We start from the raw sequence: 24,189 nt of genomic DNA on the forward strand, positions 1-24,189 counted from the left end.
ATATGAAATGCTCTGAGACCAGGTTGTGCAGGGAGCTGTGGCGGTACAGATGACTTTCTTGTGACTTTCATTGCTTCGGGCAGTTGGATTTAACTTGACAAAGAGTAATGAGGTTATCGATTGGGCTACATCGAAATAAGCAGTCTTCAACACCTCTCGAATGTCTCTTTGGGGAGAAGGAACAGCCAAGTGCAACATCCTCAGAAATCTGGCCTGTGAAAATGTAGCCCATTGATTTTCGATAGATTATTCCATTAGAGCTCTAATGTAGTCTGTTTGGAGACAATCGCCATCCCTCTAGTTGATTAGAAAATAAGAAATCAAGTGGTGTGGGCCATAGAGTGGAGGGGTGGTAGTGGTACATCTAAGACATGTAGAGAAGGACAAAACCATTTGTTCAGTCACTGTAAATACAGTAGTATTTAATTGGGATGTTGGTGTATAAACTTGTATTGCCTACCGTGTTGTAGCATCAAGTCCCTAAATTACACAAAAACAATTCTGATTTTAAATGTATTTCTTCATTATAATTTTTGTAAATTCTTGTATTGAAATGGCTAAACTCGATTTTCCAAAACTGGATTGAAGTTGTACCTACATTTTCACTTCTAGAATATTTGAAAAATAACAGAGTTCTTCTGTGGGCTAAGTCAGTCCTTCCAGGACCTCAAGTCAAGGTGCAGTAAAAAATGAGTGTGTTAAAATCATTGACATTTCAAATTGATTCATTCTAATGAAGCCCAGCATGCCTGAAACATCGATGAGTTTAACATACTCAATAAAATATGAACTTGACAAGCTAGCGTTACGCTTATTAGCCCCCAAGAGCTCTTGAAGCAAGATGTTTTTTTTCTTCCACAGGTTACCAAGTCAGGGCAAGCGAGTTACTTTGTGTCCTATATGAGGGAATCATTTAAGCGAATTCAGCTACCCAAATACTGTCTTCCTAAGGTAAGCATCAAACTACCCAAATACACCTTGCAAGAGATACAGCTACAGTTTGAGGAACGTGAGACAGTTTTCATTTCTGAAGCCTCACTTTACTCAGACTGCTGTCATGTTGTGGAGGCCGTAAGCTGCTCATCTTGAAGCACACTTGTTATTTTGCTCTCTCTACAGTATATTTCTCTCCATCTGTCTGTGTGTCTATCTATTTGTCTCTACCTACCTGCCCATATGTTCATCCTTTCACCATCTCTCACTCCTCTAACAGGACATGCACATCATCAGTACAAATGAGAAGCAGGTGTTTTCTGCTGTACAGGAGTGGAACCAGAATGACACCTACAGCCTGTATATCTCAGACTCTCCAGGGGTATACTTCACTCTGTCTCTAGAGAACCTCCGGACCAGAAGAGAGCCAGGTGGAAATTTACTGGTCGACCTGTATAAGGTACATCTATTGTATATGTATGTAAGACACTCAGTCTGTGGAACAACTTCCATAAGGTGTTCTTAGGTGTACCATATTACTATGTTAAGTACCGTTTGTTTAGTACCTCTGAAAGGCACACTTCCTGTGTATGATTTCATCTCCACTGTAGTTTCGCACAGAGCAAAGATTTTTCATAACCATGAAGTTATTGTTTAAAATAATGACATACACACTCTCTCTCTCAATGCGATACCTCTTTTGTTTTATCCATTTGGCTTATTGTCATTCTAGGTAGAAGGAATAAATGGCATATTTCTAGCCAACAAATTGGTGGGCCATGAAGTGAAGACATTCATCACCTATAACAAGGGTCAGACCTGGGCCCTGCTGCAAGCCCCCAACACTGATGTGGCTGGAAACAGTCTGCACTGCATCCTGGTGAGTTGAAGTTATGGGTGGCGTGGTGGATGATGACCAAATTAATTCGGCTTCTGAACAAATTCATTCATCAAATGTTCCAATCCAACCAAAGCTTATTGATTTAAGAGTTGGAGTTGTTCATGGCAGTTGCTAGTCCACAAAGTGTGTCAAAATCTCCATTAACCTCAACTATTTCAATTTGCCTCCAGTAATCACTGTTCAGATACATCACCCTAATGAAAGTTACATTACAGTTAATGGCAGTTAGTGGTGTTCTGGGTTAGATATGTTTGATATTAATTTAAGTGATACAATCATTTTGAATGTTAAAAGCGAGTTAACATAATATGCACATATTATGCATTAAGAAAATAATGAGAGGAATTATTGATATAACACTGTTTTTGCCTGTGTCGTTCAAATGCCTGTTGTACTCTGGCCTCCCTTCTGGGTTTGTAAAAGCTTCTATTAATGTTTCACAAAGTGGCTGAATCAGAGAGATGAGTGATTCAGATTTATCAGTAAATGAAACAAGTTTGTCAGATTTATCTTTACATCTTGAGGATTTTTTAATTACATGGCTTTAAAATGGAAATGCCAGCTCCAATGTCCTCTGCAGCCAGTTTCAATCTGTTGGTGGAAAAGATTAAAAAAGTGTATTTGTTCCATAAATGGTCTTTGTAAACGTCCTTTTTAAATAGAGATTAGTTTGCGCAGTTTGAATACAGAGTCAAATATAAATGAGTCAGATATGGATCCGAATAAGATGTTTGATTTTGTGTCTTGGTTTAGGTCTATATCTAAATTGAATCCATTGTGTTTGTTTTGGCAGCCATTTTGTTCTCTGCATCTGCACCTGGATACGCCAGTGAACCCTTACCTGCCTGGACGCATCTTTAGCATGGACTCAGCACCTGGGATCATTGTAGCTACAGGTAGGACAGAAGTAGAAATAGGTTGTTAATGCATGTGTAACGGATGTGAAATGCTAGCTTAGTTAAAGGGCTGCGGCTTTTGTGGAGCGATGGGTAACGATGCTTCGTGGGTGACTGTTGTTGATGTGTGCAGAGGGTCCCTGGTTCAAGCCCGGGTATGGGCGAGGGGATGGTCTAAAGTTATACTGTTACATTGATGCTGTTGACCCAGATCACTGGTTGCTGTGGAAAAGGAGGAGGTCAAAAGGGGGGTGAGTGTAACGGATGTGAAACGCTAGCTCAGTTAGCAGTGGTGCGCGCAAAATAGTGTTAAAATCGGTGACGTCACTTGCTCTGAGACCTTGAAGTAGTAGTTCCCCTTGCTCTGCAAGGGCCGCGGCTTTTGTGGAGCGATGGGTAACGATGCTTCGTGGGTGACTGTTGTTGATGTGTGCAGAGGAACCCGGGTATGGGCGAGAGGACGGTTTAAAGTTATACTGTTACACCTGTTTCTGTGTTCAACCAACAAATTAGTAAAGGTAGGCACAGCTGTTAAAAGAAAACGTTGTGCAAACTGTTATATGTGGTAGAAATGTAAAGAATCTGTTAACGGAATACAGATCAATAAACGTGTTTATAATGAGATCAGGTCCTTCAATTTATAAAAAAAATTGTGCAGGTTTGTTATGCAGGTTTGTTTTCTTTGAAAATATGAGTCTTTACTATGCAAATATATCAGTATATGAATTCATATATTTATTTTTGTTTTCAGGCAACATTGGTACAGAGCTGTCCTCCGCTAACCTTGGAATGTTTATAACATCTGATGCAGGAAATACCTGGAGACAGGTGAGACCAATCTGTGCCTCAAAATGGGCTCCAACTTCAGTTAGTTTTGTCTAAAATTTGCATTTTGAATGTGAACAACTTCTGATGTAAATCATGTTTATTATCTTCTACCTTCTTTAGATTTTTGAAGAAGAACTCGGTGTTTGGTTTCTTGACAATGGAGGTGCTTTAGTTGCAGTTTCTTTAGTTGCAACAGTACCCATCCGGCACGTATGGTAGGTTCACTGTAATTCTACTACAGCGTATGGGAGTACAATAATGATATTCACTGTATGTAAAGATGCATTATACTGTAACTTACCAGTTGATTTCAGAAACTGGTGTGCAAAACGTTGAGACTAATGCTGAAGTTCCTATTTCAGGACACAATTCATTTCATTCTGATTTCAGTTTTGGTGTTGTTGTTGCATACGATTATATTTAGCCTTTGAAATACTGATTGGCAAGGTACGTTTGCATGGGATGTCTATCTCCAGCAACTGTTTCTCTCACCACATCAAAACTGTCAGAATCCATTCAACAAAAAAATGGCTGTTACAGCTTTGTACTGTTCGTGGGTATTTTCGAGAGCTTTTATGCAAATGTAGCCAAGTAGAGGTTTGAAGTATCGAGGGACTTTGTTGGCCTGGGTCCTTGTGTTGTTGGAACTCTGTCACACCAGATACTTTGATGTCCCCCGCACTGAAATAGTGTCACAATCAATTAAGATCTGTGAAAGGTGATTTAAGTCCCTCAATTGTTAGAGCATGAGTCATATCCATTTTTTTTATGTTTTGTTGCCTTCGACATTTACCTAGACCCGTGAAACATTGGTTCCATTGTTGAGTGCGTAGTTGGGATAATTTCCCACATAGAGAACAAGCTGATAAGGGTACTTCATTTTTCATCTACGTCATGGTGAGAATGTATCTTACTGTCTGAAGAACAGTAACACTAGGAATTTGGACACATTTTGTTGACCTCTGTTTGTAGAAATGGTTAGAAATATTTTCTGTTAAACTCTTTTCATTGTCACACCTTACAAAGATTACAAAGATGCCATAGAGTTACGTCTTTTGGAATTGTGGTGTACTTAAGCAATAAGGCCAGAAGAGGTGTGGTATACGGACAATATACCACGGCTAAGGGCTGTTCTTATGCACGACGCAACACGGAGTGCCTAGACACAGCCTTTAGCCATATATCACAAACCCTCAAGGAGCCTTATTGCTATTATAAACTGGTTACCAATGTAATTAGAGCAGTGAAACTAAATGTTTTGTCAAACCCGTGGTATACGGTCTGATATACCATGGCTGTCAGCCAATCAGAATTCAGGGCTCAAACCACCCAGTTTATAATTGTAATTATACCATTACTAACATAGTCATTGTTTTGAGTTTGCAAGAAAGGCATTTCACTGTACTTGTGCATGTGACATTAAAACTTGAAACTTGGAACTAATAAACCTCATGATATATTCAATCAGATGTTAATAGTTGTTGTCCTGTGTTGTGAAACAGGGTAAGTCTGGACGAGGGTAAGAAATGGGATCGCCACAGTTTCTCTCTGGCTCCTTTGTTTCTGGATGGAGTTCTCATGCAGCCAGAGAATCACATCATCACGTAAGTGGAGTCAGGATTTGGCCAACATTAAGTAAACACAGACCTCATATTCTAGATTCCAGCTCATCTGGTGATGAGAGTTAAATAGTGTTGTTGTTATGCATGAATGGGTAAATAGCGTTTACACTTAATTTCTCAATTTACAATGTTTTGTTTGCCCAGAGGTGCGATACACGTAATTGTGTTGGCATATATATTATTTTTGTTTGTGTTTAGTTTGTGCAACCTCAGCCACAGCAAAATACTGGTCTGAGCAGACCCAGCATCTTAATTTTACAAGCGACAAAGACAATAAGGCTAACAACTTACCTAATGTTTTGTTTTGTTGAATTAAGTTTCACTGGACACTTAAGCCGTGTTTCAGAATGGCAGCTGATAAAGATTGACTACAAAGCCATCTTTAGCAGGAGATGCATGGATGGAGATTATCAGACTTGGCACCTACATAACAAGGTAAAACACGTTGAAAGGTATTGTTTTGATGCCAACATCAAGATGGGCATGTTGGTTTAATGTAACTGTAAACGCAGCACATAAATGCATGCACACGCACGCTCGCACACGCACACACACACACACACACACACACACACACACACACACACACACACACACACACATACTGTATATTCATACAGTATAATTTCAGACTGTTGAGCACTAAAAAACATTGAATCAATGTAATGAAATTCCCCACAGGGAATGACATGTCATGTTGTTTGATAGGGAGAGCCATGTGTGATGGGAGAGAAGCAGACCTTTATGAAACGGAGGCCGGGTAACCGCTGTATGCTGGCCCAGGACTACTCCCGAGTCATATCCTCAGAACCATGCATCTGCAGGACATATGATTTTGAATGGCAAGTTATGGTAGACTTCCTAATTTTTTACGTCAGTGAATAGGCAAGGGCATTGTAAGTGTAACCCATCCCCCAACACTCAGCCCTCCTAATCACACATCTAACCACAAATATTAGTTTGCTCAACTTTATACCTCTTCAATTCCCAACATGTTCTCTAGTTTATTGCATATAGCCACTGTTCATGCATACACACAATCCAATTATAGTTTGAAAATTGTGAATGTGACTAACAGGCTGGTCAAATTTACATAATGTCAAATGATTTATCATCATCCAATTAATACGTAATTAATTGCTAAATCAATTCTAAATGTCTTTTCTTTCTGTCTGAAATTCTCTTTGATCCTACATGTCTGACAATAGTCATGTCTCTAGTTATGATTTTAAACCATGTAGTCATACTAGCACTAAGTCTTACCTATCGTTCAACTAAAAATACTTTTTCGTGACAGATAGGGGAAAGGAGACTGAAATGTCTCATGTTTTACAGTGATTATGGGTATGAACGTCAAGCCGATGGAAAGTGTACCCCTGCTTTTTGGTTCAACCCAAGCACTGTGACAAGAAGCTGTAGCACTAGCCATAACTACCTCAACAGCACAGGGTAGGTAACTTGTAGTACTGTCCCTAATTCCTTCCTTCCTTGGGCAAAATAACACTCTGTGCTGTGATTTGATAGGGCCCTTTGTTCAGCAAATTACTCTCTCTGCATTGTGAGATTACGTTAAAGCTAGTCTCACTCTCCATTCTAAAATTACATCTATGCTGTGAATGTTCAGGTACAGAAAGGTTTTGTCCAATAATTGCAAAGAGGGAGGGAAGGATGTGTACTCCCCCAGGAAACAGCATTGTTCCCCCAGGCCTCCCAGAGGCCTCAGACTGACTACCAGCCAGGGAGAGCTCACCGCCACCGTGGGCAGTAATGTCACCTTCCTGGTGTATCTGGACGATGTGAGTTTCCTCTCCCAACACCAACTGAAGCTGTGCCATTACTAGACATATTATTATTATTTCATCAGTAAACTGTGGATGTTTGTCCTGGATTATCTTGTGTTGGTTGATGTGACGTCCCCAAAGCCTGAACTTTTCTCTTCTGGTTTTGGGATGAAAGCACTATGACTCACTACATTGGTCTGTGTCTGTTTGGCTTTCTATCTTTATCTCTCACTTTCTCGTCTCCAGCGCCCAATTTTTCTAAAGTTATCTGATCATATTTCGGCAATCAAACAGGACTAAATGTTAGAATTGGGTTTTTACAAAACTGAAAAAGGTGATTCTGATAGGGATACAGTTTTGGTAATCCAATCTCACCTTTAATCAGGGTTGAATGTTTGTGTTTTTCAATACTCAAAAATAGTGATTAGGATAGTTTTGATGCCCAAAATCGGGATTATCTTGACACCACATGAAGGGTGGATTCAGGGTGGATTTAGAAAGGTGAAAGCTCTACAACCAAGAAATGTCAATGTAACGAAGGTGACAAGGTTTTTAAAAACGTTCTGATATCTGATAACCAAAGTTGAATTTTGTTTAATTTGATCGCAGTATAGATATGTTGTTATATTGAGAAGTTTCAAATAAATGTACTTACTTATACGTGATATGCAGGCTCTATTATTTGTAGTCTAGGTACATTTGTTCATGTAGTTTACTCATCTCTGTTTCCCTATGACAGATTCTGTGATCTTGATATTGTGGTATCTGGATCAGAATGATCCTATCCGATTATTTTCTGGAAAAAATGGCGTAGAAATGACCAGATTGATCTGATCCTGGATAGCAAAAAAAGAGGATTAGATACTCCGGCTCATTCTGATTCTGGTTTAAAAGTTTAGAAAAACTGGGCCCTGTACTTCTCCAATGTCTAATCTCAAATCTCATCCCAAGTATTTCCATAGACAGCTCTTCCCTGTGAAAGATAATGCAGTGTCATAACATAATCTGTTTTGACTAATGATGCCTGTCTTACTTCTTGTCTCTAGGGAAACTCGTTGTGGACTTATATCCAGCTAGACTTTGGGGACGGCATCACTTTCATGTACAACCTGAGCCGGAGAGGCGATGGAATCAAACACAGCTATAGAGAAGATGGGATCTTCAGAGTGACAGCACATGCAGAGAACAGCCAGGGCTATGACATTAGCTCCCTGTTCCTACACATCACCAGTATGTCAATGAGAAACACTGGTTCTCTTATGTCTAATGTGGTTTAATGACTTTTCCTGCCCAAGCATGTTACCACAGTAAACTACTGACACCAGCATAGGTTACGGATGATCATATGTCACCAACTATAGATTGACCTACAACAACCTTTAATGGATTGAATGTTAAGTGCTTATGAAGCTGTTTGATTTGGTTGTATTGGTCAACTAACCAATTGACTGTTCCCAAAAAGGCTGCTTTCAGTTTATATTGGCCAATATGGTTCTCTTGTGTGCTTTGGTGTGTCTCAGGCCCAGTGGAGCGTGTGTATCTCTCAGCTCCTATTGTTGCCATCAGGAAGAAAGAAGCTAACCTAACGGCTGTGGTCTGGCCTGTCCACCACAGAACACTCACCTTCTTCTGGTGGTTTGAAAACAGCTCCGAGGTGAGGTTCCTTCACCCAATTACTCTGACCTTGAGTTTATTAGCGGAAAGTTATTTTTGTCCTTTGTGTTTTCCATGTGTGCTGGAAAAGGCAAGGTTGTGCGGTTTTCTATGCCATTCTCTTTATCTTGCGAAACCCAGCCCTTAATAACCTTGGATGGAAGCATCTCGTACACGTTTTGGAAGGAAGGCATGAACAGGATCATGGTCCAAGTGTCTTCTGGGTGCAACATACTGCAGGATACCAAGGTCATCATTGTCAAAGGTGAGTGGGAAGGAGTCCTTCGAATGTCTTTATTGGTAATATGAATGTAACGCATGTATGCAACTTTTTAATCACACATCTATGTTCATGTAAACACTGCCTCCTTGTTAGTGACAATGTGGATGTTACCTCTACTCCCAGCTAGTCACCTCTACTCCCAGCTAGTCACCTCTACTCCCAGCTAGTCACCTCTACTCCCAGCTAGTCACCTCTACTCCCAGCTAGTCACCTCTACTCCCAGCTATACTCCCAGCTAGTCACCTCTACTCCCAGCTAGTCACCTCTACTCCCAGCTAGTAACCTCTACTCCCAGCTAGTCACCTCTACTCCCAGCTAGTCACCTCTACTCCCAGCTAGTCACCTCTACTCTCAGCTAGTCACCTCTACTCCCAGCTAGTCACCTCTACTCCCAGCTAGTCACCTCTACTCCCAGCTAGTCACCTCTACTCCTAGCTAGTCACCTCTACTCCCAGCTAGTAACCTCTACTCCCAGCTAGTCACCTCTACTCCCAGCTAGTAACCTCTACTCCCAGCTAGTAACCTCTACTCCCAGCTAGTCACCTCTACTCCCAGCTAGTAACCTCTACTCCCAGCTAGTCACCTCTACTCCTAGCTAGTCACCTCTACTCCCAGCTAGTAACCTCTACTCCCAGCTAGTCACCTCTACTCCCAGCTAGTAACCTCTACTCCCAGCTAGTAACCTCTACTCCCAGCTAGTCACCTCTACTCCCAGCTAGTAACCTCTACTCCCAGCTAGTCACCTCTACTCCCAGCTAGTCATCTCTACTCCCAGCTAGTAACCTCTACTCCCAGCTAGTCACCTCTACTCCCAGCTAGTCACCTCTACTCCCAGCTAGTCACCTCTACTCCCAGCTAGTAACCTCTACTCGCAGCTAGTAACCTCTACTCCCAGCTAGTCACCTCTACTCCCAGCTAGTCACCTCTACTCCCAGCTAGTCACCTCTACTCCCAGCTAGTAACCTCTACTCGCAGCTAGTAACCTCTACTCCCAGCTAGTCACCTCTACTCCCAGCTAGTCACCTCTACTCCCAGCTAGTCACCTCTACTCCCAGCTAGTAACCTCTACTCCCAGCTAGTCATCTCTACTCCCAGCTAGTAACCTCTACTCCCAGCTAGTAACCTCTACTCCCAGCTAGTCACCTCTACTCCCAGCTAGTAACCTCTACTCGCAGCTAGTAACCTCTACTCCCAGCTAGTCACCTCTACTCCCAGCTAGTCACCTCTACTCCCAGCTAGTCACCTCTACTCCCAGCTAGTAACCTCTACTCGCAGCTAGTAACCTCTACTCCCAGCTAGTCACCTCTACTCCCAGCTAGTAACCTCTACTCCCAACTAGTCACCTCTACTCCCAGCTAGTCACCTCTACTCCCAGCTAGTCACCTCTACTCCCAGCTAGTCACCTCTACTCCCAGCTAGTCGCCTCTACTCCCAGCTAGTAACCTCTACTCCCAGCTAGTCACCTCCATGCCATGAGGAACAAGAATAAATTGTAAATTCATGTCAGATGAAAAGCAATTCTGAGCAAACTAAAAAATTCTAAATGGTACAGTGCCACACGGAAACACTTTGTGGTAGAGGGTTCATGGCAGCATCCTCCATGTATCACAGATTTCTTCAAATCCCTGCTGTTATCGTTCTCTCCGGCTTTGGACGAGCACAACCCTGACATCCCGGAGTGGAGAGAGGACGTGGGCCGCGTGGTGAGGACAGCTGTATCACAGGTACAGGAAGAAATTCCCTCTGGGACGACAGTCAACATGAGGTTGTCACGCAATGTCTTTTATGGTCTTAACCATTTCAAAACAGGAGACATGATGAGGATTACTTCATTCAATGTGACATATTAAGGAAGTAAAGTGAACATAGATGTTTAGTATCATGTGTTTTCCCACAATAGCAGTGTGTATGTTTGACTGTTTGACTGTTATTACAGGTTTCTGGATTTCCAGAGGAACGGCTGTTAGTATCTTTGTTTCCAGGTGTTCCAACAACAGCAGAACTATTTATCCTGCCTGAGACACAGTTGCCTGAACATGGGAAGCGGAACAAAGAGGACTTAGTGAGTGTAAGCATATTTTGCTTGACTTCTTACAAGAGTTTGTCTTTTTGGAAATCTTCTAGAACAGATCTAATCGTCTAATTCATCTGCTCAAAATCCACATTTGTATAAACAATGGGGTTTAACGGACTTAATTGGTTTTCCAAGATAATGTTATCATAAACCTTTATTCAAATTTGAAAAGAATAATCTTTGCAAATGCACATTTTGGGGTGCCAAGTCATTTGTCTATTATGTCAAACAGATATCAAACCTTGTTATAAATGCCCTGAACCACGGATTGGTCCAGTTTGAGTTGAAAGCTGACACTCAAATATTTGTTTTCATCACACAGCTAACTTTGGGTAAGTTGCAGTTTTTCTTTGTCTCTTTCACAGTATAAAGTAACAATACATAAACAATTCAAAATACTATAATAAGTACTGTACTGACACTCAATTCACCAGACAATGTCAACTAATGTCAACAGCAGATATTGATGGACATTTTCCATTGAATCCCTTTTACAACTATCTTATTACAGTAGAGTGTCTTGTAGTCATTGCGATCAATAATACGATTAACATCGGGTATCTTTAGTATGCACCTTGGAAATCAGTGGGGTCATTTGGATATTAGCATATCACCAAAACGTGTCGATCAAGCCCACATTACTTTACCCTTTTCATCCAGCGATTGATCTGTCTTCACTTGTGTCTGCATGGAAAGGTCTGAGAAGCCTTTAAAATGCTATGGAAAGGTCATCAACTTCACTGGTCACATCTTGGAAGAGAGAAATATGGTTTGGGAGGGGTGGGCTAATACATACTCAGAATAATACGCCTCAGCACTTAAAGCCATGACTAAGCACAAACCTTTCAGATGCATGGGGAGATAGAGTGCGACCTCATGTATGGAGGCCCTTTGTATGCCTTCTTAAAATGGAACATGACAGATACCGCTCCTTCTGAACCGCTCAGACCTAATGGGCTCATACTACGTGAAAAAATGAATATTTGCTGGTTTCTCCCCTTGTTTTTCTCCAAGTCTTTTTTCGTGTGTTTGGCATGATTATTTTAGTTTATTAGGATCCCTTATGGAGCAGCTACTCTTCCTGGGGTCCACACAAAACGTACATGACACAGTACAGAACAGTTATAGACAAGAGTAATACAAAGACAATACTACATTAAATAAATGACATCAACAAAGGAATTGGCTAAAGCAGAAACTGGTCTGTCTCTGTCTTTCCCCAGCACCTCTGGTTTACTCCAACCCTATTCACAGTAGCTCAGTCATGCTGATGTTGCTGTCTGTGGTGTTTGTTGGTTTAGCTGCGTTTTTCATCTTCAAGTTGAAAAGGTATGTTCTCATTATAATATTCATTGGTTGGTTATAGTCAACCTATTTTGTCTTATTTTGTCTTAGTGGCATTCGGAATGCCACATTATACTCTCAACTATTAACACATAAGTGAAGTTCTTACAGTACTGCAGGTTAAGTTTGCATGACGTCAGTCGAGTGGTGTCTGGCTTGTTAGGAAAATCCCTTGGATCCATGTCCAGGCTGAGGAGAACCAGGAAAAGGAGCCGGAGATGATTGGCACGGTCGGGCAGAACAATACCATGTCCAAGATGAAGCTCAGTGAGTTCCCCACAGAGAAGGAACTCATGGAGAAAGAACTGAAGACCAGGAGCAGAGGTAAGTTTGACGTAGCGTCTAGAACAGTAACAGACCTGCCTATTGGACCTAGGCCTTCAGAGCCAGGCTCCCAAGAAAATGATCACATGTCGTAGCGTACAGTACCAGTCAACGTTTGGACACACCTACTCATTCCAGGGTTTTTATTTATTTTTACTCTTTTCTACATTGTAGAATAATAGTGAAGACATCAACACTATGAAATAACACACATGGAATCATGAAGTAACCAAAAAGTGTTAAGCAAAAAAGTGTTCTTTGAAGTAGGCACCCTTTGCACACTCTTGGCATTCTCTCAACCAGCTTCATGAGGCAGTCACCTGGAATGCTTTTTCAACAGTCTTGAAGGAGTTCCCACATATGCTGAGCACTTGTTGGCTGCTTTTCCTTCACTCTGTGGTCCAACTCATCCTAAGGTCGGGTGATTGTGGAGGCCAGGTCATCTGATGCATTGCTCCATCACTCTCCTTCTTGGTCAAATAGCCCTTACACAGCCTGGAGGTGTTTTGGGTCATTGTCCTGTTGAAAATTAAATGATAGTCCCACTAAGAACAAACCAGATGGGATGGCGTATCGCTACAGAATGCTGTGGTAGCCATGCTGGTTAAGTATGCCTTGAAATCTAAATAAATCACAGACAGTGTCACCAGCAAAGTGTCACCAGCAGAGTTGCAAAGAAAATGCCATATCTCAGACTGGCCAATAAAATGAAAACACAGACACTGGACAGAGGAACTCTGCATAGAATGCCAGCATCTCGAAGTTGCCTCTTCACTGTTGACGTTGAAAGTGGTGTTTTGCGGGTAGTATTTAATGAAGCTGTCAGTTGAGGACTTGTGAGGCGTCTGTTTCTCAAACTAGATACTCTAATGTGCTTGACCTCTTCCTCAGTTGTGCACTGGGGCCTCCCACTCCTCTTTCTATTCTGGTTAGAGTTTGCGCTGTTCTGTGAAGGGAGTAGTACTACACAGCGTTATACGAGATATTCCGTTTCTTGGCAATTTCTCGCATGGAATAGCCTTCATTTCTCAGAACAGGAATAGGCTGACGAGTTTCAGAACCAGGTCTTTGTCTCTGGCCATTTTGAGCCTGTAATCAAACCCACAAATGCTGATGCTCCAGATACTCAACTAGTCTAAAGAAGGCCAGTTTTATTGCTTATTTAAACAGAACAATAGTTTTCAGCTGTGCTAACATAATTGCAAAAGGGTTTTCTAATGATCAATTAGCCGTTTAAAATGATAAACTTTGATTAGCTAACACGACGTGCCATTGGAACAGAGGTGTGATGGTTGCAGATAATTGGCCTCTGTGCGCCTATGTAGATATTGTAAGGCGTGCGTACTGGTGGTAGAGAAGTCAGGCACAGGAGAGAAAAGACAGTGTTTTAACGGCGCAGTTTTTAATGATAAAAATTACAGTGAACAAAACAATATATATACAATGGGACAAAACCCCAGACATAACGTGCACAAGCACTTAAAATAAACTGTCACGGTTTTCTAGGTGTGAAGGAGAGTCGGACCAAAATGCAGCGTGGCTATTGCGATCCATGTTTATTTAACAACGTAAACACGAATCAATACAAAAACAATAAACGTAATGTGAAAACCGAAACAGCCTAAACTGGTGCAAACTGACACAGAGGACACTAAGGACAATCACCCACAAAACCCAACACCAAACAGGCTACCTAAATATGGTTCCCAATCAGAGACAATGACGAACACCTGCCTCTGATTGAGAACCATATCAGGCCAAACATAGAACTAGACAAACTAGACATGAAACATAGAATGCCCACTCAGCTCACACCCTGACCAACCAAAACATAGAAATATACAAAGTAAACTATGGACAGGGTGTGACAGTATGGACAGGGTGTGACAGTTCGGGTCGAGAGCCAGACCTGGTCGCCCGTTGCGAACACCGGGGCCTCACTGCGGTGGCGGTCTGCGTTCTCCATTTGACGCAGCATGGCCCGCTGAAGGTGAACACGGACAGCTTCCCATGTCTTCTCCGCGCGCCTAAACCAGTCGTCCACCGCAGGAGCCTCGGTCTGACTCTGATGCCAAGGTTCCAGAACCGGCTGGTACCCCAGTACGCACTGGAAGGGAGAGAGGTTAGTGGAGGAATGGCGAAGCGAGTTCTGTGCGGTGTGTGGGAAGACAAGACAAAACAAATGGAAAATTAAAGGTGGATCGGCGATGGCTATAAGACCGGTGACGTCGACTGCCGAACTTTGCCCGAACAAGGAGAGGGACTGACTTCGGAGGAGGTCATGACAGATATTCCATTAAAAATCCCCCGTTTCCAGCTACAATAGTAATTTACAACATATTTTTATAAGAAACAATGTGTTGAAAATCCCAAATTGTTTGCATAGTCAACTTACACACAGCTCTGACACACACACTTATCCCACCAGACATGCCACCTGGGGACTTATCATAGTCCCCAAAACCAGACCAAATTCAAGAAAACGTTCAGTATTATATAGAGCCCTTATTGCATGGAACTTCATTCCATCTCATATCGCTCAAATAAACTCAAACCTGGTTTCAAAAAACAGATAAAGCAGCACCTCGTGGCACAACGCCTCTCCCCTTTTTGACCTAGATTGTTTGTGTGTATGCATTGATATGTAGGCTACGTGTGCCTTTTAAAAATGTATGTAGTTCTGTCCTTGAGGTGTTCATGTTTTATGATGTTCTGTGTTATGTCATTATGTATTATGTTTCATATTTTGTGTTGGACCCCAGGATGAGTAGCTGCTGCATTTGCAACAGCTAATGGGGATCCTAATAAAATACCAAGTCTACACTGTATTTCTGATCAATTTGATGTTATTTTAATGGACAACAATTTTGCTTTACTTTCAAAAACAAAGACATTTCTAAGTGACCCAAACTTTTGAACGGTAGTGTATGTTGATTTGTTTGGCACTTTTTTGGTTACTACATGATTCCATATGTGTTATTTCATACGTTTGATGTCTTCACTATTATTTTACAATGTGGAAAATAGTACAAATAAAGAAAAACCCCAGAATGAGTAGATGTGTCCAAACTTTTGACTGGTACTGTATGTAAATCAGCTGTCCACACAACGTACAGAGCAGAAGACACATTTCCATCATGCTATGTAACATATGGACAATAAAGTTGTTTTGTAAAATGCCGTAATATACATCAAGCTCGTTCGGACCCAGTCAAGCACGCATTTTTATCAATTAATCACGCTAAATGCATTGGGTAAAACAAAAAGTATAATTGAAACATTGTAATATGTTTTCATCTTTGCTTGGACAGCAAGTTAAAAAGCCCTAATTAGCTAGTTAGCTAACTCACACATTTTCAAAGAAATGGCTAATGCATCAAGCAAGCTGCAATAAAAACCACAGTGAAGCACTCTCTAGAAATCCGTTTTACCTTATATTCTATCAGAATTCGCATTGTTTTGTGTGAAAAAATGCACATTTTAAAGTGGCCTTTTATTGTCCCCCAGCGCAAGGTACACCTATGTAACAATCATGCTGTTTAATCAGCTTCTTGATATGCCACACCTGTCAGGTGGATGGATTATCTAGGCAAAGGAGAAATGCTCACTAACAGGGATGTAAACAAATTTGTGCACAGAATGTGAGAGAAATAAGCTTTTTGCAATAAGAATTTCTGGAATTTGTGTCAGATATTATGAGTTCTGTGAGAATTATGGATTGCAATGGCAAGCATTGTGTCAATCTCAAGTGTCATGAAGGCATTATCATAAGCCACTACAAGATACAGAAAGATTTACGGTATAGGCCTACTTTCCAGTTCAATCTGCACCATAAGCTCCTGTAAGCATGAAGCATAAAGGTTGACATAAGGAAACCATTTTGGGTTGTTAAAGCAGGGGACTGCTAACTGTTTTTGACAATTGCGGCACTGCAGTGGTCCTGATAGACATTTGGGCTGGAGGCTTTTTGGGAGGTCAGCACTTTGGCCAATCTTCATCTCACAGCAGGTCTCTCCTCCAGCAGACCTTAGTGATCTGAGACAGATTGATTTCTCTTCTGTTGCCTTCCAACTTTTTATTTTCAATTGGCAGAGCAATACAGGAAATGTTATTTGTACCATTAGATTCAATGAATTGACCACCTATTGTCTGTCTGCTAAGATTCCATGATTACTCTGATGCCTGGAGTGGTTCCTATCTATGCTAGTTTAGTTGGTAGTTGACACAAAGATCCACAAAATGCTGCCAACATCAAAACATTGGTGACAATAGGGTCTTTGGGGGCACTATTCATAATAATTATACTTTGATTTCTGTATTCTATCACCAGGAGAATATGGAAGAAATGGGGAGAGAGTGATCACAAGAGAATTTCCTACTTGTACTAATGTCTAAGAAATTTGATTATGAGTACTGTAAGTACAGATTGTGGTGTTTCAATGTGCCATTTTAAAAAAATCTTTGTTTTCACCATTTACTTTGGTCGCTGAGAACTGCTACTAAATATGTATTTCACAAGACTTTAGAAATCTACTATATAGCAGGAGAATATATTATTTTGTGTATATACATTATTTCAGTATTGAAGAATTGTAATTTGACATCTATGGATGTTGTATTAGGCATTAGAAAAATGCCATTGTTGAAAAAAATATATTGTGTTCTTAAGTGCCAGATTGCATTGCTAATGAATTATTTAGCTCAACATGATTATCTCACGGATGTTCTCTTGATAATGACAACTGCATCTATTGTTCTATTGCACAGGGGAGGTGGAATGTAGGTAATAAGACAAAAGGCATACTATACTGAACAAAAATATAAATGCAACACGCAACAGTTTCAAACCAAATGTTATTTGTCACATGCGCCAAATACAACAGGTGACATGCTTACTTACAAGCCCTTAACCAATAATGCAGTTCAATAAATTACGGTACTTATAAGGAATTACAGTTCACATAAGGAGTTACAGTTCATGTAAGGAAATCAGTCAACTGAAAATAATTCATTAGGCCCTAATATGTGGATTTCACATGACTGCAGCCATGGGTGGGCCTGGGAGGGCACAGGCCGACCCACTTGGCAGCCAGGCCCACCCACTGGGGAGCCAGGCCCAGCCCATCAGAATTAGTTTTCCCCCACAAAAGGGCTTTATTCCAGACACTTCTCACCACAGATTAAGATGCCGGATGTGGAGGTCCTGTGCTGGCGTGGTTACAGGTGGTCTGCAGATGTGAGGCCGGTTGGACAGACTGCCAAATTCTCTAAACAACGTTGGCGGCAGCTTATGGTAGAGAAATTAACATTAAATTCTCTGGCAACAGCTCTGGTAGACATCCCTGCAGTCCGCGTGCCAATTGCACGCTTCCTTTAAAACTTGAGCCTGTGGCATTGTTTTGTGTGAAATACTGCACATTTTAAAGTGGCCTTTTATTGCCCCCAGCACAAGGTGCACCTACGTAACAATCATGCTGTTTAATCGGCTTCTTGATATGCCACACCTGTCAGGTGGATTGATTACCTCGGCAAAGGAGAAATGCTCACTAACAGGAATATAAACAAATTTGTGCACAGAATGTGAGAGAAAAAAAGCTTTTTGTGCATATGGAACATTTCTGGGATCTTTTATTTCAGCCCATGAAACAAGGGACCAAAACTTTATATGTTGTGTTTATATTTTTGTTCAGTGTACAAATCAGTGTGGCTGCTTGCTAAACAATCTCCGGACTACAGTTGAGGCTGTTAGGATGTGTACAGGTCGATACAAAACATGTGGGCCTACATTTTTTCTTAAACTGACCATTCAAAAAGCTTGGTACATTGAACAGAGTTTGTATTATTTATTAGCCTACTGCTCATTTCACAATAAGTACAATAATATTGTTCACCTTTTCTAGCATGTCATCATTCACTTTTTAGCCGTAACATGTAATATAATACGAAGAAGTAAGCAAGTGTTGATCATGGTGATTTTAAGATTAGTCAAACGTATTAAACTGTTTCTAAAAACATTTGTCTGATGGTCTTGTTGAACATGTAGCAAACGTTGCTGTAGAGCATGAGCTGTACTGTATTGTTCATTTTGTTAGCTGAGCTAATATTTTAGTTTTTACTTCACATTTCTTACTGTAAACAAAATACAATTTTCAAATTGTTCAAAATAAATGTATTTTTCTATGAAAGTATGTTGTTGTTTTTTGTGTGTGTTTTTTTTTTTACATATATTGATGGAGATGAAAACAAATATTTAAAGGAAACTAACCTTAAGTTCCAAGCTTTACGTTCTCCATAAGCACGGATTCTGAGAATCAAGTGTCTGGGTTTTAACGAAACCAGCATAATTATCATGACCAATGCTTCATGTTATTCACCATGGTTCCGGGATAGTCTACCTTGTAATAACTATTTGCCATTAAATAATGTATGCATGTTGTCTGTCTGTACTGTCATGGGGACAGCCTCTAACACAAACACCCCCCAGCTTCCTGAATCTTTGTTTCACTATCACCCCCAAAGGTATTGCAGAGTGAATCCTGGCTGGAACACATATTCCTTATATCTGCCAACTAAGGCTAGACATGCACACACGCACATGGACATGCACACACACACAAACACTTCCTTGTTATTCATCATAGGCCCTGAAGTTATCGCTTTTTTCCAGAAGTATGATAAGTTTGTGTGAGATTTCATTCCCCTGACATTGAAGTAATATTTGGCTCTGAACCAGTGCATTTTTTTCTCTCCCCCCACCCCGTCTCTATTTCTCTCTCTTTACTTTTTTTGTGTCAATATTTCAACACCATGATGTCAGTCACCAACCTGCATCCTTGCCAAACAGCTCCATGACCCTGGGTGTCTCACTCTACCTCAGTTTCTCATTCCAAATTATTGGCACTGCATTCCTGTAGCAGGGACAGATACTATAATGCAGTACTCAATGAAAGGAAACACGCTCGTCAATTTTACACTGGGTCTAACAATATTGCTGCAAGCTATTGTTGTGGGATATTTTCATTCAAGGCGCTATTCCACTTATGGAAATCCTGCTTGACTATGTGTTGATATCCTGGAGAGGGGATAATTAATTTGTTGAGCAGCGGGGAAAATGTGAAACTAGTCCATTAGATACACTCCAGGCTTCATTGTCCTCCCAGTCGGCCCCCAAGTATATGCAAATGAAACCTTAGAACACATTGTATGCTAAATAACACTTGTTACAGTTAAAAACCAAACTGTGGATGGTTATCTTAAAGATCCTTATCATGAGCTAATCCCAGTCCGTTTTCTCCAAGATCAGTTCTCCTCCTACTCATCTTAATAAGATCTCAGATCTACTGTAACTAACTCAGGTTTATCAGCATCTAAATCAAACTGTTATACAATCAACTGTTAGGGGCAGTTGGAATAATTACTTTCATGAACTAATCAAACAGAATGTCTATAGAAATAGGTCCGCCTCTCGCTAAATAGTAGAAAGCAGATTATTCAGTCAAAGTTCCTATTGGTCCTAGACTATAGCCACATCTTTATGAATGCAGCTGACACTTCGTTAAAGCCGTTAGATGCGCACTGCTCTTTATTACAGTTTTAGTTCTCATCACATCATTCTCTACCAGAGAGTTGGTTGGCCCTCTTTGACGTCACGTAAATTGATGCATTGCTATGTTTTCATTTATAAAACCCTTTTGTACCACTATACAAAATGTACCTCTATACAGAACATCATTACTAAACTTTACACATATGAGTTACCACACCCGGTCTCAGGGATGCCTAACTCTGGAAAATCCTTTGGTCTCTACTGAGTTAGGTAAATCAGCTTTAAGTTTTCTTGCACGTTATTTGTGTGACAGTCTTCAAAATGTTCTTAAATGTGATGATCTGGTCTCTTTAGGGCAAGTTTAGAAAGCTGATTGGATCTTATTACTGATGAACGTGTTTGTTTTTTGTGACCGTGTTTTTCTTCCAGCTTACATTTAGTATTTATATTGATGTGTGCATTTTCTGTAAAAGGGACCTCGGTCTCACTATGACTCCCTGATAAAATTAGGTTTAAACAAAAACAAATAAAAATATAGTTGCAGATAATCTTGAACCAAAAAAAGATCATGTTCATTATGTTTGACCCTCTAGATCTTAATATTGCCAGTATTTTTGACATCTATTCTTTCAACTCACATTGTCTGGTATGGAAGGATATCACCCAAAAAGACATCTGAATTGATGAACCGTAAGTTCCGTTTATACTTGATTCTAACATGTGTCCTTTGTCCTGATATTGTCCACATTCTGATTGTGCCCACATTTTTAAATAGGTGTAGTTGATTAAAAGAAGCATTGTGATCTGATTGTGATCAGATCTTCCTGACCACCTCCGGAGGTAGTCTAAAATGCATTGTGTCTGAATATCTTTCAAGTGTAGACGGATATTGACTGTGAAATCATCACTATCCCATCCCCTAAAGTCCTTGACAGGTGACACCATTGACTTATGGAATATATATGTGTCCTACAATAAGTAAATATAATTTTGAAAGAATATCTGTTAAATAATTTGCATACAGGGACAGACCAGGATATCTGGTCGCAATAGGTACACAGTGAATGTCTACAAGACACATTTTACTACCATGTGTAAATGCAATGGCGCAGCGGTCTAAGGCACTGCATCTCATTGCTTGAGGTGTCACTACAGACACCTTGGTTCGATTCCAGGCTGTATCACAACCGCCTGTGATTAGGAGTCCCATAGGGCGGCACACAATTGGTCCAATGTTGTCCGGGTTTGGCCAGCGCAGGCCGTCATTGTAAATAAGATTTTGTTCTTAACTGACTTGCCTAGTTAAATAAAGGTTACAAAATGGCTACAATAAGGGCACAATCAGAATGTGGATAAGGTCAGGAAAAGGGACATATGTTAGCACCAGGTATAAACGGACCTACTGTAGCTATAGCCTGTTTGCAAATGGAAAGTACTTTTACATTTCTCCAAATACAGATTAGCTGTAACTCTATGTGAAGTGAAAAACAAATACCATGAAAACAAATATGTACAGTTTTCTTGCACAGTATGCGTAACAAAGTGTTGTTTTAGAAATACCAAGCTATGAATAAAAACGGAATTGCTGATGTATGGTTTGAGTTGTTGAGTTCATTTATGTGTTAGTCTGTATTGAAGGAGTGTGGCGGCAAGTGGATAGCTTCTAGTTAATTTGTCTAACTGACATGTTATGCTGACAATACATTAAAAGAGAGTTTGATTCAGAACTTCTGTGCCTCTCTCAAAGAGACAGCCAACCAACCGAAAACTGTCAGTCATCTCAGGCTAGCAGACTGTCGACAAGAAGGAATATTCTTCCATTTCTCAGTCCCAATTTGGAAAACGAGGAGATTGGAAGTGAATCTTTTCTCTACGCTTTGCCCAAAGTAAAGAAGTTTCGATGGCAACGTGTGCAACAATACTGTAAGTTGAGTGGTAGCATCCAGAGTTAATACCATGACACATATCTAGTGTGAGAATAAACGTAAAGAAAAAAGCATGCAGATACTGTATGTCCCTTTCTTATGTGCAAAACCTCTTCAGAGGTTCATGTCTTGACAGACATGAAGTCTGCATGGTAAGTCGTGAACTATAACCTTCTCATGCAAGCCCCTGGGGTCTACCAGTTTCTTTCTGCAAGGACTGCACTCCAATTTCAGTGTGCCCTCAACTTCTGATTCAGGCAGAATCCAGCAGAGCCAAGCCACTGAGCACAGACTTTCAGTTCAACGTCTAGTTTGGATTTACATTTGGTTGAGTTGTCAACTAACATGCATTCAACGAGAAATCAACAACAAATGACACCATATCATTGGATTTAGGTTCAAAGTTGGGTGAAATGCCCTTACGTTGGTGACCATTTGCAAATCCAATCAGTTTTCCATGTTGATTCAATGTCATCACAATTTGAGTTGAAATTACGTGGAAACAGCGTTGATTCAATCAGTTTTTGCCCAGTGGGAAAGATCTCGTCTGATATTGATATGTACTAAGTGAAAAGTTCCATCCTCTTACAACCAGCAGATAAAACATAGGTTCTGTCATAACGTTGTCATAAGAATAGCATAACACAGTCAATATGACAGGTCTCAGGTCACTGATTGAACTAGCGCATGCCTTATGGGCTGAAACCAAATTTGAGAAACAAGTGCAGAGTTTTGTGCATGAATCTCAAGTTAGAACTCAGGCCAATGTGATAAAACCAAACATTCAGACATTTCTTTCACATCTCATTCAAATACAGCATGTCCATGTAGTTAGTCACTAAGTACACTTCACTTACATATCCTCCACACACCTACCACTAGAGTTGAACTATAAATGGAACACTCAAATTAAATAGATTACTGTACATTACTGTTTTATGTCTTGAGATCATATACACAACTGTAACCATCTGAGTCAAATCATCTTTAGTTCAGCAATTCTGTATTTACACAATTCCCATAAACAACTTCAATGTTCTTGCAAAAATACAAGTAATTCGATCAAAAATTTCCTTTTTCAAGACGCATGTAAAAATCTGTACAGTCCCCCTCCCCCCCAGAGTACAGGCAAAATAGTGTAAGCTGGTCTGTCCATGCATGGGTAGAAAACACCCGAGACCATCCATTGGTTCCATGACTTCAGAGTTTGCTGGAAGTAACTGCCAAAAAGATGTATTACAAGTCGTCTGTAGACTCGGAGAATTAAAACACATGGGGAGTTTCATCGGAGAGTTTGATGTCTGTGAGAGATGGCAGGTATCCTGCCAGAGAGATAGTGACACAAGAGACAGAGCAGAAATGATATATCAGCATTAGCACACTAGCATATCTATTTTAGCATGCAAGCATATCCATCTTCGATACCAACAAATCTTGCTTGACAATGGAAAGGAGTATATCAACCACTAGAGCTCTACAGAGTCGCTTATCACAGCACTGCTACATTATTCAGGACACTAATTTATTCATAAACACAAAAATAACTGCTGTACACAATTCAATTTAATGAGGTGTATTGGCATGGTAAGGCCGTCTTACAGTACCAATGCAAACCTATGGGAACGTATCAACTTAAATTATGAACATTTTCATTTCAATGAATTGATTTGATCTACCTGTGAACTTATATATTTTTAAATCAGCCAAGCATTAAAAGGATAGTGCAACATGTTGGCAATTAAGGCCTTGTTTCTACTTCCCCAGAGTCAGATGAACTCATGGATACCATTGGTATGTCTCTGCGTGCAGTTTGAAAGAAGTTGAAGGTCATTTCTGGTATCATGTTAGCTGTTAGCAATGGCTCCAGAAACTACCTTCAACTGACTTCAAACTCTAAGCAGAGATATAACAATGGTATCTATGAGTTCAGCTGACTCTGTGTAAGTAGAAAAAAGGGCTTGATTGCCAAAATGTCGCACTATTCCTTTAATAGAGCAGTACACCACTATAGAAAAGGTCAAATATGTGAATTTATAGCAATATCTCATCAATAAGGCATGAGTTATTCTTGATGACTTA

General features: G+C 40.4%; 2 protein-coding genes across 2 annotated transcripts in view; one reads left to right on the forward strand and one right to left on the reverse strand.

The window, feature by feature from the left end:
- The window catches only part of LOC110529121 (VPS10 domain-containing receptor SorCS3), a 54,731-nt gene extending 35,913 nt beyond the window's left edge, over positions 1 to 18,818 (forward strand). The window contains exons 8-27 of the mRNA XM_021611265.3: positions 862 to 951; positions 1,214 to 1,393; positions 1,667 to 1,813; positions 2,628 to 2,730; positions 3,482 to 3,558; positions 3,679 to 3,773; positions 5,061 to 5,162; positions 5,498 to 5,615; positions 5,889 to 6,022; positions 6,516 to 6,629; positions 6,805 to 6,976; positions 8,008 to 8,191; positions 8,482 to 8,615; positions 8,756 to 8,879; positions 10,509 to 10,621; positions 10,834 to 10,965; positions 11,204 to 11,303; positions 12,195 to 12,300; positions 12,479 to 12,639; positions 16,970 to 18,818. Coding sequence (XP_021466940.2) covers positions 862 to 951; positions 1,214 to 1,393; positions 1,667 to 1,813; positions 2,628 to 2,730; positions 3,482 to 3,558; positions 3,679 to 3,773; positions 5,061 to 5,162; positions 5,498 to 5,615; positions 5,889 to 6,022; positions 6,516 to 6,629; positions 6,805 to 6,976; positions 8,008 to 8,191; positions 8,482 to 8,615; positions 8,756 to 8,879; positions 10,509 to 10,621; positions 10,834 to 10,965; positions 11,204 to 11,303; positions 12,195 to 12,300; positions 12,479 to 12,639; positions 16,970 to 17,034 — 2,451 coding nt within the window. The 3' untranslated portion in view covers positions 17,035 to 18,818. The remainder of the gene's footprint in view (positions 1 to 861; positions 952 to 1,213; positions 1,394 to 1,666; positions 1,814 to 2,627; positions 2,731 to 3,481; positions 3,559 to 3,678; positions 3,774 to 5,060; positions 5,163 to 5,497; positions 5,616 to 5,888; positions 6,023 to 6,515; positions 6,630 to 6,804; positions 6,977 to 8,007; positions 8,192 to 8,481; positions 8,616 to 8,755; positions 8,880 to 10,508; positions 10,622 to 10,833; positions 10,966 to 11,203; positions 11,304 to 12,194; positions 12,301 to 12,478; positions 12,640 to 16,969) is intronic.
- The window catches only part of LOC110529136 (VPS10 domain-containing receptor SorCS1), a 54,685-nt gene continuing 47,972 nt past the window's right edge, over positions 17,477 to 24,189 (reverse strand). The window contains exon 27 of the mRNA XM_021611274.3: positions 17,477 to 23,432. Coding sequence (XP_021466949.3) covers positions 23,374 to 23,432 — 59 coding nt within the window. The 3' untranslated portion in view covers positions 17,477 to 23,373. The remainder of the gene's footprint in view (positions 23,433 to 24,189) is intronic.

Source organism: Oncorhynchus mykiss, chromosome 1 (assembly GCF_057628025.1).
Source record: "Oncorhynchus mykiss isolate SJ-2025 chromosome 1, ASM5762802v1, whole genome shotgun sequence".
NCBI lineage: Eukaryota > Metazoa > Chordata > Actinopteri > Salmoniformes > Salmonidae > Oncorhynchus > Oncorhynchus mykiss.